General features: G+C 34.0%; 1 protein-coding gene across 3 annotated transcripts in view; it reads right to left on the bottom strand.

The window, feature by feature from the left end:
- LOC132744808 (protein unc-13 homolog D-like) overlaps positions 1-14,830 on the bottom strand; it is a 333,410-nt gene that overhangs the window by 51,139 nt on the left and 267,441 nt on the right. For 2 of the 3 annotated variants that reach the window (XM_060733587.1, XM_060733588.1), the window contains 4 exons: positions 6,463-6,570; positions 6,034-6,315; positions 3,616-3,756; positions 1,322-1,513 (listed from right to left, as the gene is read on the bottom strand). In XM_060733587.1, coding sequence (XP_060589570.1) covers positions 1,322-1,513; positions 3,616-3,756; positions 6,034-6,315; positions 6,463-6,570 — 723 coding nt within the window. The remainder of the gene's footprint in view (positions 1-1,321; positions 1,514-3,615; positions 3,757-6,033; positions 6,316-6,462; positions 6,571-14,830) is intronic. The other variant, XM_060733589.1, reaches the window with a different exon arrangement.

Here is a 14,830-nt window from a genome sequence, read left to right on the forward strand (position 1 = left end):
GTCTAAAGGAACTCTAGTTATCATCCGGAAACGAGAAATTGACCAACGGTCACTGTGACCTTGACCTTTGACCTACTGACCCCAAAAACAATAGGGATCATCAGCTCTATAAGACCAATCATCCTATGAAGTTTGAGGGCTGTAGGTCAAAAGGAACTCTAGTTATCATCCGGAAACGAGAAATTGACCAACGGTCATGTGACCTTGACCTTTGACCTACTGACCCCAAAAACAATAGGGATCATCTGCTCAATAAGACCCAATCATCCTATGAAGTTTGAGGGCTGTAGGTCAAAAGGAACTCTAGTTATCATCCGGAAACGAGAAATTGACCAACGGTCACTGTGACCTTGACCTTTGACCTACTGACCCCAAAAACAATAGGGATCATCAGCTCTATAAGACCAATCATCCTATGAAGTTTGAGGGTTGTAGGTCAAAAGGAACTCTAGTTATCGTCCGGAAACGAAGAATGGACGGACGGACGGACTGACGGACGGACGGACTGACGGACGGACGGACTGACGGACTGACGGACGGACAGGGCAAAAACAATATGTCTCCCCCCGAGGTGGGGGAGACATAATGAGTACTACTAGTACGGACGTAATGGAATTTTCGTGTCCTAATGCTTCCCCTGTAATTTTAACAATTACACAGATCTAAACAGACATTTGTCTCTTCTAAAGGTATGCAGTGCCCTGCTGACCATTCCTTGTGTGCATAAAACCTCGCCTGTTTTCTTTGTATAGAATTATAAGACAATTTTTCAAAACAACTTGGAGTCTTATTTTTATTTTAGACAATGTTCCCAAACATCTTGGATTCTAAAATTCAAAGATGATCATTATTTTTAGCTAAATAAATTATAAATAAAAAAATAGAGGTATTGTTACAGTTACTCAAACTTGTACCTTGATCATAACTTTTAAGTTCTTGGTGTATTCTTTTCATACTTGGCCATAACAACCCTTGGGACAAGACCTTTCAGTAGACCAGACTAACATTGACCTTCATCCATAAATGATGTTGACATTCAAGGTCATATTTCAAAATTTTGCTTTTTTTTTTTGCTATTTGTGTATTATTGGCTATAACTTTATTATTTTTGAATGGATTGTCTTCACACTTGAGCATAATAATAAGGATAGCCCTTCAAGTTAACCAAACAGACTTTGACCTTCACTCATAAATATAAGCATAAGATAAAGTTTGCACACCATCCAAGACATTCTGATTCTATATCAAGGATATTTTTACATTAAATTCACCTGTGATATGTAAATCTTTTATAAGTTTTATTTGACATGCGTTCACTTACAACATCTGTGGCTAGTTGATTGTAGTATAGGCGCATTAGTTCTTCAGATCTTTTAGAATTATCATCCAGCCTTGTTTTGAAATCATCATGCAGCATGTTATACAGTTTTTGTTCCTCAAGACCTGTCCGTTGAAAGAAGTAAGTTATCGCCCGTAGATGAGTCTTCATCTTGTCATAGTACTCTGGTTGTTGCTGAAATAATAATTAAAAAACAAACTCCACATAAAAGCCTCCGTTATCACAATTACTGTCGTTCAAAATTTGAATAAATTATGGTGGCTGATTTGTGCCATTCGTGTTTTCGCCCCGCGACCCCGCCAAGCGAAAAGTCGAAAATAAACAAGTTTAAATTGCGGGGGTGCTGGACGAAAACACGCTTATTAGTGGGGGCGCTGCAGCGAAGTTTAATAAATAAAACTTCACTATGCGGGGCTGCGGAGCGAGATTTAAGAATAAACAACAGGGTCGCGGGACAAAAACACGTTAATAAGCAGGGTCGTGGGGCGAAGTTGAATAAACAAGCAATTATCATAGTATTGCAAGCAATCCATAAGTCCCCTACCGGTTAGAACCCCAACAACATTCTGATGGGCCATTGGCCATTCAATTTTACCAGTGAATGAATGAACTTAAATCTTTTGAGTTCTAAGTTTGTCTATATCACAGTGATGTGTTAAGTTTCCCTGCCTAGTAAGGAAATTATGTTTATATAACCTTGTCATACTATTACGATGTGGGATTTTAAAGTAAATCCTATAAGGAATGAAGAAGTTGGAGTGAAAAATACCAATTTCTCGAAAAAAATCTAAGTTCAAGGGGGACATAATTCTGAAAATAGTCTTGCTAGAGTATTTAACCTTCTAAAAAATGTTGAGTGATAATAAGAAACATATATATGAAGTTTGAAGTAGATACATTAGGAAATAAAGAAGTTATTTAAAAAAGACAACATTTTTTTTTCATAAAAATTCTAAGTTCAAGGGAGGTAATACTGATAATTTTTGTGCTAGAGTTGTAAACCTTGTCACATATGATGTGGTTGATGACCAGAAACTTAAATTTAAAGTTTGAAGTAAACACCTTAAGAAATAAAGAACTTCTAGTGAAAAAGCTGAAAAATTTACATCAGAAATCTTGAAATTCAGGCTTTTTGTTGCCATAGCAACCAGAATTTTCAACATAGGAAGAAAAAAAAAAAGATGTGCATAATCTCCAGACTGCCATCTACCCATATTTCAAGTTTCATTTAAATATTTTCAGTACTTTTTGAGTTATCACTGGATCCAGTTTATGTGTTAAATTTGCCATATTTTCAGACTATTTGTTGCCATAGCAACCAGAATTTTCAGTTAAACCGGTAGGGGACTAATAAAACTTCGCCTTGTGCCCCCGCTAATTAGCGCGTTTTTGTCCCGCAACCCTGCCAAGCAAAAAGTCGATAATAAACATGTTAAATGGCGGGGGCGCGCAGCGAAAGCACGCTAATCAGCGAGGGTGCAGGGTGAAGTTTAATCAATAAAACTTTGCCCCGCGGGAGCACGGAGCAGGATTTAAGAAATAAAACGAAGGGGTCGCGGGACCAAAACACAATAATTAGCAAGGGCGTGGGGCGAAGTTAAACAAATAAAACTTCGCCGCGCGCCGAAGCTAATAAGCGTGTTTTTGTCCCGCGACCCCGCCAAGCGAAAATGTTGATAATTAACATGTTAAAATGGCGGGGGCGCTAATAAGTGTTTTTTTGCTCCACGCCCCCGCCATTTTAACTTGTAAATTTTTCAACTTTTCGCTTGGCGGGGTCGTGGGCGAAAACACGAATGGCACAAATCAGCCACCAAAATAAATGTTTTTGTCAATTTGGTTTATTTATATACCTGTATCAGTATAATAATTCAAATGGAATAAATTGGTAATTTTTCAAGTCTTTATGCAATATATATTTTGTTTACGATTCAAATATTAACTCATGGGGACAGGCAACATTATAGCAAACCTATGTCACCTGTAGAAAGCCAGCATGCACTTTGACCAAATTTTATATCGTTTACTACTCAATTCCAATATTTTGGTTTTAATATCCCTTAAACTTTTAATGAACTATTCTACAGATTGAAAGTAAAACAGGAAGGTGAAATAATTATAAATCTGAAAGGTAGTCTTACAAATTGACAATGAAATGCATCGGTATTGATGTGTGTCAGACATATGATTCTCCTTTTAACATATAAGATTTCTGAATCTCAGGTTACTTAAAAGCTTAAAGGGAACATTGTTAACAAGATTTTCTAAATACAAACCCCTGTGAGGAGCTGCTTGTCCAGGGATTTCAAAATTAATTCCCATAATTGCTCATGTACATATGGGTAGATGTCTGGCATCAGCTGGCTGTTCAATGTTTGTAGATTAGTGTTCAAATATCCAAGAAATTTGTCCACAGACTAAACAAAGAAATGTAAAATGATGGATTCAAATCAGCAACTTTTTTCAATAAAGAACAATAAGATAAAGCAAACTAGAAGTGTGTCCACAGAACATGGATGCCCTTGCAATATATCGTTTTTCACCTTAAAGTACTACCTTGACAAGGGTGCAAAAGCAAGACACAGGTCCGTAAAAGTTATAGACGGATAAACATAATTTGGCCTTTCACCTTGACCTTTTATCTTAGCTCTAGCTTTAAGTTTTTACTTTATACATATAAGGAAAACACATGACTCCAAGGACAGGAACAATTTTGCTCCAAGGGAACTTGGAAGAAATTTGTGTTCTAATTTTTTATATTTGCAGTTCGTATAAACAAATATGCATTTTACAAATTAACAAATTTATCTCAGACTGTTTTATAATATCATAAAAACATTTATAGAGAATAATAGGTAAAGTTAAACAGATTATGCTTATAAAGATTGTAAAAGTATAAAGACAGGTTATCTGGAGCATGAATTCTTATTTTTTTCATTTATCAAAAAAACCCCAAAAAAACGTTTCTACGTAGAATATGAAAAAAATGAAAAACAGAGTCCAGTAAAAAAGACATTCTACGTTATTCACAGTCGCTAGAAAGGTGATAAAATTACATCGATTATATAATCAATGTAATTTTATCAACTTTCTAGCGACTGTGTTTCAGTTTAATTTTTGATACTATTCAGTACACACGTATAGAGATTTTGTGCTCTATTGTGTGCACATTATACATGTAATACACACCTGATGAAGGCATAATACGCCGAAAGTACTTGGGTTTTTATACTTTAGCACTGTATGAACATTTATTTTCTCCAAATTTTTATATATATATATATATATATAAAAATATTTATATAAAAAAAGTATGTTTTGGGTTATGCAGAGTACAAAGTTCGTTAATTTTTTATACGTTTTTTTCTGTTAGCGCTTTCAAATGTTTTCAGACAGTCAAGATATTATTAGCAAGGGCAAGATATGTGAAAACATTTGAAAGCGCTAACAGAAATAAACGTATAAAAAATTAACGAACTTTGTACTCTGCATTTCCCAAAACATACTTTTTTTATACATGAGATCCACACAAGGAATCGAACTTCTTTTTTTTTATATATATATATGCATATACATATAGATAAAATAATAATGTTTAAGAAATAACAAACTCTATGTATATTCGGTAGCGCTTTCAATGCTTTCTTCGCATATCTTCAGTCGAAACTTTAATAAACAATAAACATATAAACAAATGAAGTAACGTCATGAAAAAAGTGGGAATGTTAAATTATAATGTATTTCCCGGCAAACACAATATGGTAATTTATACTGTAAAATGATAATATTACGGACTTTTAGCATAATCCGTACAATCTGGCAGTGAATTAATGACATTTATTAAAGGGAGGTAATAAAATCCACATATTAATTATTTTATGGCCACAAATTGTATGGTAATTAACAATTTTTACTGAATAAATATTGATAAATGATGTATATACTGGTATACGATGTTAATGGATAAATGATGTACTTACTGGTATACAATGTTAGTGGATAAATGATGTATATACTGGTATAAGATGTTAATGGATAAATGATGTATATACTGGTATACGATGTTAATGGATAAATGATGTACATACTGCTTGGTATACAATGTTAATGGATAAATGATGTACATACTGGTATACAATGTTTATGGCTAAATGATGTACATACTGGTATACGATGTTAATGGATAAATGATGTACATACTGCTTGGTATACAATGTTAATGGATAAATGATGTACGTACTGGTATACAATGTTTATGGCTAAATGATGTACATACTGGTATACGATGTTAATGGATAAATGATGTACATACTGGTATATGATGTTAATGGATAAATGATGTACATACTGGTATACGATGTTAATGGATAAATGATGTACATACTGATATACGATGTTAATGGATAAATGATGTACATACTGGTATACGATGTTAATGGATAAATGATGTACATACTGGTATACGATGTTAATGGATAAATGATGTACGTACTGGTATACAATGTTAATGGATAAATGATGTACATACTGGTATAGGATGTTAATGGATAAATGATTTACATAATGGTGTACAATGTTATTGGATAAATGATGTACGTACTGGTATACAATGTTAATGGATAAATGATGTACGTACTGGTATACGATGTTAATGGATAAATGATGTACGTACTGGTAAACAAGGATATACTTACAGACACTTTCTTAGGCTCTTTCTTGGTAAATATTTCCATGTAACGTTCAATATCACCCTTCATTTTCTCACAGATTTGTTTCAGCAATTTTGCACTTTTAATCAAGATTTCTTCATTAGATAGGTCAACCAGACGTTGAAGAGTGCCTTGTGCCTGATGTCCTATAGCATCGTTACAGTAACGTGTGGATATCATCATAATTATGTTGTCCCAGGCCAGGAGGCTTGACAATCCACTGAGGTACATACGTACGTGCTCTATGTTGTTCAGTGTAATACACAACTGAAAAATTAGCCTTACTTATCAAATATTGAAACTATTTCTTTATATACATGTTCTTTCTATTGATGATCAATTAAATATTTAAGGATGCAACATCAAATATTTCAGAACGTCAGCATGCTGAAAATTCATGTATAAATAACTTACCCTATCATTGACGTCAAACTCTGCATTCAGCTTATCATCGTAGTAACAATTTCTTTCTAGGATGGAGTGAATCTTTTCTGCATACAGACGGGCACCATCACAAATAATCTATTTAGTTAAAAAAATATAGGTAATACATGTATGACCCAATTTATCTAAATCAATTATAACGCTCACCTTTCATAATATTATATGGTCTTGGCTAAAAAGCATGCAAAGCCTTATGTTATTCTGCTCTCATCTGCTCTCATAAACATTGATGAACTTAATTACAGATACGAAATAGTTTAAAATTTATGCACCTTAAACACTATAATGACACAAAGAATTGCAGCAAGTATTATCAGTGGTTAACTTTATTACACGTTGCTCACTAATATTTTATGCTGCTGTTTTACATTTTCTTTTTATAGAACAAAATGTGTTCCGTTTGTATTTTATACATACATAAACATTTATCTTTATAATGCTGACACTGCATACTATAGCGTTTTTTCTTTCACGTTTCACGGAATTTATCATATCTAAACATATAACAAGAAAAGCATTGATGCAAAGCATCAAAGGGCGTCCAAGCAAGAAAAGCAGCAAGTGAAGATGAACTAGTAGACATATGATGACAAAATATTCTTATACACTTTTCAATGGTTAATTGGTTTTTACCAGAATTGTATATCACTTATGAATGAGCGTGTTCATTATGAACTTTGATTGGCATGCTAGAGATTAGAATATTACTTTTTATTTTTCTTTATGACCGTGGTTATTAATAGCAACGGATATACATGTATACAATTATTTATAATCCATATGTGTAACGCATGGTGAACACGTATACCACACCTTTGTAATTGTCCCTTATTATGTTATCGCTATTAGCGAAGACCCCCTATTAAGGTATCTGTTCACACTTAGTAAAAATATGACACTGGTTATATTAACATGTTGGTTATGTTGAGCATAATTTTTTATTATACAATAATTGTAATATCTATTAATTTTAATTAAAAAAAATACAAATTTTATTAATATTGTTTTCTTTTCTTTTTTGTGTTTTATGTTATATTTTAATACTGAGTTTTTTATGTTTACGAGCGTACTACTCTTTTTTTTTATTAAAATTGTAAAATAAATTTTAAGAATTCAATTGCCATATTGACTGACGATTATAATTAAGTCAAAACTTAACTGGAAAAAGTCAGTAAATTATGGTTTATCTTTCAATATATAATATTGTTTATTCTTAAACCATGTACATGTACATTTGTATTTTTCTTTATCATTTTTTAAATTATCAATCAATTGAATAATTCATAAAATCTAATTTGTAGTCCTCGGCATCTTTACTAAACACGGATAACAAATTAAATAAAATGTTTCAAAGTTGATAATGTCATATTAATACCATAAAAATGTACCCTTTTCTAAATTATTGTACATATTTATTGTTTTTATCTCATATAGATAAAATGAAACATGCTATTGTTGTTTTTGTTTTTTTTTTAATTGTAACGATATCAAACATCTACTCCAAAACCGGGAGAGACCGGACAATAAACGTGTGGTACTATTCGCCGGTCACTATAGACCGGGAGAGACCGGGAATTACCGATAGGAGTGATAAATAGATATATCTATAAATAGATTTTCGGAATATTTAGGTCATCAACTGATCATTCTAGGATACATGTACAACAACAATAACATACCCTGATAACCCACTGTGTACTACAAAATTATAAATAAAAAAACTCGAAGAGTGCGATTTATTGACGGAAAAGGTTTTTTCATTGCGAAATTTTCCAGTTCGCTATTCATTGCAACATATCGCGACATTTAATTCTTAATTAATAATCAAGCACCCTCACACCGATCGGAATTATCGGCTTTTATTATGACCGACTAAAAGGCTCGAGAAGTTGCTGTCACCCTTTCTCAAAATCTGATTTCATTCCATAAGAGCGCCGCGCTTCGGCGCGGACGCCAATCATATGTATTTACAAAATTATGATCAATTCTATACTGCACGTTTGTAACATTGTTCTATATTGAATGATCGTGACTTTTATATAAAAAATTTATACACGACTGCTGTGAAGTTATAAGTGTTTACGTTTTGCTTCAAATGAAATAATTGTGATGTTTTATTAGCTCGTTATAAAGATGTCTGATGTTAAATGGCCGTGTATAAACAGCTGTTTGCAATATAAGCTTAGACAACCATTTATACAGAGTAAAATAACCTTTCAGACATCTTTACAACTTAAACAAGAATTTGTAACAGAGTTACCAACGTCCCCCGCCTCGGGGAAGTTTTATATGAAGCATAAAATTGTGCTATTTCAAAAGATTGAGGTATGGAATTCAGGACTTTCAGTCCAAAATTTTGATCAATGCTAGATCTGCAAATGCAACAATAAATTTATTAAAGAAGTACTAGTTCAATGAAACGCGGAACTTTAAAATTCTATCATGTTAACTTTTGACCTCTAAGTGTGACCTTGACCTTGGAGGTAGGGGTGCAGGTGTTGCGCATGACATATCGTTTTATTAATATTACTATTTGTGCCAAGTATTTTCAAAATCCCTTTAACTATGTAGAAGTTATAGATCAGACACAAAATATACCCTATAACAGACTATGTCAATCTTTGACCTTTAAGTGTGACCTTGGAGGTAGGGACCCATGTTTTGCACCTAACATATCATTTTGATCATTGTGATTATTTGTGCAAAGTATTTTTAAAATCCCAGGTTATAGACTGGACACAAAATATACCCTATAACAGACTATGTAAATCTTTGACCTCTATGTCTGACCTTGACCTTGGAGGTAGGGACACATGTGTTAATCATGACATATCATCTTATCATTGTGACTATTTGTGCCTAGTTATTTTAAAATCCTGAAGAAGTTCTAGATCAGACACAAAATATACCCTTAAACAGACTATGTTAACTTTTGACCTCTAAGTGTGACCTTAAACTTGGAGGTAGGGAAGCAGGTGTTGCGCAAGACACATTGTCTTATTATTTTTATTATATTATCTGTGAAAAAGTTATGAACTGAACACAAAATATACCCTGTAAAAGACTATGTTAATCTTTGACCTCTAAGTGTGACCTTGGAGGTAGGTGACCGGTTATTGGGCATGACACATTGTCTTATTATTGTGAACAATTGTGGCAAGTATTTACAAAATTCCTTCAAAGATAAGAAAGTTATGGACCGGACACGACATATACCATCAATTAGACAATGTTGACCTTGAATGAGCAAGTGCGACCTTGACCCTGGAGGTAGGGGTCTGGTTGATGCGCATGACACATTGTCATATTACAACAAACATTTGTGCCAAGTTATTTCAGATTCCTTTGATAAATGAAAAAGTTATGGACGGGACACAAAATATACCCTGTAATAGACTAAGTTAATCTTTGACCTCCAAGTGTGACCTTGACCTTGGAGGTAGGTGACCAGTTGTTGCGCATGACACATTTTCTCATTATTGTTAACAATTGTGGCAAGTATTTACAAAATCCCTTCAAAGATAAGAAAGTTATGGACCGGACACGACATATACCATCAAATAGACAATGTTGACCTTGAATGAGCAAGTTTGACCTTGACCCTGGAGGTAGGGGTCTGGTTGATGTGCATGACACATCTTCTTATTATAACAAACATTTGTGCCAAGTTATTACAGATTTCTTTGATAAATGAAAAAGTTATGGACTGGACACAAAATATACCCTGTAATAGACTATGTTAATCTTTGACCTCCAAGTGTGACCTTGAGCTTGGAGGTAGGTGACCGGTTGTTGCTCATGACACATCGTCTCATTATTTTGAACAATTGTGGCAAGTATTTACAAAATCCCTTCAAAGATAAGAAAGTTATGAACCTGACACGACATATACCATCAAATAGACAATGTTGACCTTGAATGAGCAAGTGCGACCTTGACCCTTGAGGTAGGGGTCTGGTTGATGCGCATGACACATCATCTTATTATAACAAACATTTGTGCCAAGTTATTTCAGATTCCTTTGATAAATGAAAAAGTTATGGACCGGACACAAAATATACCCTGTAATAGACTATGTTAACATTTGACCTCCAAGTGTGACCTTGACCTTGGAGGTAGGTGACCGGTTGTTAATCATGACACATCGTCTCATTGTTGTGAACAATTGTGGCAAGTATTTACAAAATCCCTTCAAAGACAAGAAAGTTATGGACCGGACACGACATATACCATCAAATAGACAATGTTGACCTTGAATAAGCAATTGCGACCTTGACCTTGGAGGTAGGGGTCTAGTTGTTGCGCATGACACATCGTCTTATTATAACAATCATTTGTGCAAAGTTATTTCAGATTCCTTTGATACATGACAAAGTTATGGACCGGACACGAAAGTGTGACGGACGGACGGACAGACGGACGGACGGACGGAGCCTATTACTATATCCCCCTTTTTTTCTTAGAAAAGGCGGGGGACAACAAGAGCGATCAGTAATCACATGTGTCGCCTCATGATGGCCAATTTCATGTTGGGACAAATTTTGTGACAGACGGACAGACAGACGGGCAGTGCACAACTAGACTTGGTACTGATCATTCCTGTAAAGTTTGGATGAAATTGCACCAGTAGTTTATGAGGAGTAGTCCGGACAAGCTTTTGCGTATCTGGCAACACACAGAAAAAAACACCTTTTTATCAAAGGGCCATAACTCGGCCAAAAATCATTCAACCAGAAAACCCCGTGCAATATGCGCAAGGACTTGAGCTACAGATCACTCCTGTAAAGTTTCATTGAAATTGCATTAGTGGTATAAGAGAAGTAGTCCAGACAAACTTTAACAATAAAAATTATTAAAGGGCCATAACTCTGACAAAAAATCATTAAACCGGAAAATGCTGACAATATGCACAACTAGACTTGGTACTGATCATTCCTGTAAAGTTTGGATGAAATTGCACCAGTAGTTTATGAGGAGTAGTATTGACAAGCTTTTGTGTATCTGGCAACACAGAGAAAAAAAACACCTTTTTATCAAAGGGCCATAACTCGGCCAAAAATCTTTCAACCAGAAAACCCGTGCAATATGCGCAAGGACTTGAGCTAAAGATCATCCCGTAAAATTTCATTTAAATTTCATTAGTGGTATAAGAGAAGTGTCCCGGGCAAAATTTTAAATTAAAAATTTTTAAAGGGATAATGACAAAAATATTTTAACCCCAAAAAAGCTTTCAATATGCAACTAATTTGGGATATCATTTTTAAAAATTTGGGAAAAAATTTCACAATTTTTAGGGGATCCACAATTTGACAACGGGGACAGACGGGGACAGAAACAACAGAGACGGGGGAAATAAGTTTACTCCCAAGGGGGGACACAATAAAACTATAATTGATATTTGACCCTTATAGAAAAATTACCGAGCTATACAGCTGGGGTTTTTTGGGCACGCTTTGTTTTGTAACTATTTATTTTTAATCTTTTTTAAAAGGTTTTAAGGGTTTTTATTTCTGCCACACAGTAATTATTTTCCCTTTGCCTTTAAGGGACCTGACATTGAGCCCGCATAACTTTTTGCCAGTTTGATGAAAAATTTTAAGGGGGGTAACGAATAATCAAACACGCTGAAGACAGCTAAGGCCGACAGTCACATTATTGGGGGAGATAATTACAAAATTTTCTCATTTAAAAAAAAAAATCACAGACACAAAAAACCAAAAAAGTTTTATATTTAAAAAAAATACATTTCTTTTAAAATTTTAAATACTAATATTAATAATAAAAACATCACTTACTTTTATTAAAAATTTTATAAAAAAATTTGTACGATCGTTTACCTACTTACTGAGAACCCAAAACCGCTCTGCAATCGTCTCAGAATCATTTCCAATATTCTAATTTTTTATCCATTTTTAAAAAAAAACGAGAAAATGAAATTTTGAAAAATGGGCCCTACCTTAAACCCCAAAAATTCCAAAATTGCCTGGGATTTCCCGGCATTTTAGTTATAAAATTTTCTTTTAAATTTCAAATTTTCCCTTTAATCAGAAAAAAACAAAGGGCACAAAATTCATATTTGGGTGGACAAGAAATGCCAATATTTAAAATAAACTCCCATCCACAACACTTCCCGGGGCCCAAGTTTCTATTTTTTAAAATTATTTGACGTGGGGTTTTTATTTCAACATGGAACTTCAATTTTAAATTTTAGTATTTTTTAGGATTTAATCCAATAACAAAACTTTCATAAAAATTTTGAGAAAAGGGGTGACTTTTTTTTGAAAATAAAATTCCATCTTGAAGGGAAAGGGATCGGTGCATCTAGTGGGTTTTGGGGTTCCATTGGGGGGATTTTACAGTTAAGCCTATACAATTTTTAAAAACAGCTTTTTAGGGACTCTCTACAGGGGGTCCTGTTCATGAATTACGGGAAATTTTTTTACTAAAGTTTTTTAAATTTAAGTAATTTCCATTTAATTTCAAAAATTCCAAAGTGATTTAAAAAACTCTTGCTGTGGGTCTGACTTTAGCAGTATGTAGTTTTGCAGGCTTCGTGAGATCCTGGGGTCGGGTAATTTTTCTGCTGGTTACGATTGTTTGAGCATTTTGTTGAAAGAGGCTGTTTGGCTCCCTGCCTGTTTTGTCGCATGTAATGTTGCCTGGTGTACGACCTGTTGTTTGCCGGTTGGATGTGTGCGCTTTCTCTTTTTGGTTTGCATTTTTTTTTTTTTTTTTCTTTGGTTTCCGGGTGGGAGGACTGCGTGAAAGAAAGTTCTTAGGGCCCTTCGGGACTGAGTTGTCTGCTCTGTCTTCCTTTGGGGCATTGAGTACTTTATTTTTGTTAAATTAGGTAATTACATTTACTAAAAAATACACATGTCCTTACATTATCGGGAGTAGTATTCTAGTTTGATTTTTGTAAACTTTTAAAAAAAACCAGTAATATTTACTTGTTATAAATGTTACAATAAAGCGAGCACTTTACAAATAATAATGATAGCAGGAAAGCTCATAGCTTAACAATTTAGTATTAAAGGACCCACTATATAAAGCTGTTCGATTAAATAAATTTAAAGTTATGTTCTGTAACAAGCAATTTTGTTTAATTTCATAATTTCTATGGCTGATCAAAGAATACATGAAATTAAAGATATGTATTAACTGATATGCATTTTAGATTGTAAATATAATTCAAGATAGCTTTTGTTACAGTGCATTTACAATTTTGATGCGATACTTTGGAAATTTGTTGTAAATTTAATGCTGTCTTTGTAATTGCTAGGACCCTACTTATATAGGTTCAATCCTGGCTTGCCTAGTGTTAGGCCTTCATAAACAAGAGATCCAAGATGGCCCTAGATCGCTCTCATCGAAATCATCCCAGCAATTACTTGGACAAACATCCTGCCCAAGTTTGATGACAATTGAGTAAAAAATGTGACCTCTAGAGTGTTAACAAGGTTTTTCCATATTTGGACGGTGTGACCTAGTTTTTGAACCCAGGTGACCCATACTCAAACTTCACCTAGACTTCATCCAAAAAAAACTTGCAGATTAATTTCCAAGATATTTGCATAACAACAGTAGCCACTAGAGTGTAAACAAGTTTTCTGTAATTTTAGCTCCTGTGACCTAGTTTTTCATCTGAGATGACCAATGTTCAAACTCATTGCAGCAATTACCTGACAAAGTTTGATGATAATCAAGTCAAAAATGTGACCAATAGAGTGTTAACATGGTTTTTCCATATTTGGGCGGTGTGACCTAGCTTTTAACCCCAGGTGACCCATATTCAAACTTGACCTAGAAATCATCAAAACAAACTTTCAAACAAATTTGGATAAAAACAGTAGCCAATATAGCCTGGGGCTCAGGCGTTGATATTTTTTGCTTATTCATAACATACAGGCTATTTCATACTTGATCCTGTTTTGATAATATCAATGCCTGGGGGAACCTGCGGTGTTTCCCATGTAATCATTGACTAATGATTATCCTATTTATAGACCAATTAGCACTTGACCAACAAATCACATGACTAAATTGAAATCGAAGGCGAAGATGCTGAATGATGAAAATTTGACGCCATTTACCATTAAAAATTGCGTCCAGCACATTTACCTGATGCTCTCAGACTTCATCTACACGGAATTTGTCTTTAACTAATCAAAAATGTTGATCAAATTCACTCATCATGCAATAAACTATGTCAACGAGTGTCAAACATCTCTTTTTTTAATCCAAAATGGTGTTTTGAAAGCAAGACAGAACAGTGATTTTTTTACTTTTTACACAACAACCCATACCCCTGAAATTGTGAATTTTTAACGCGATAATC

This window comes from Ruditapes philippinarum, unplaced genomic scaffold, assembly GCF_026571515.1.
Source record: "Ruditapes philippinarum isolate M1 unplaced genomic scaffold, ASM2657151v2 ctg1728_1_1_1_1, whole genome shotgun sequence".
In the NCBI taxonomy this organism is placed as follows: domain Eukaryota; kingdom Metazoa; phylum Mollusca; class Bivalvia; order Venerida; family Veneridae; genus Ruditapes; species Ruditapes philippinarum.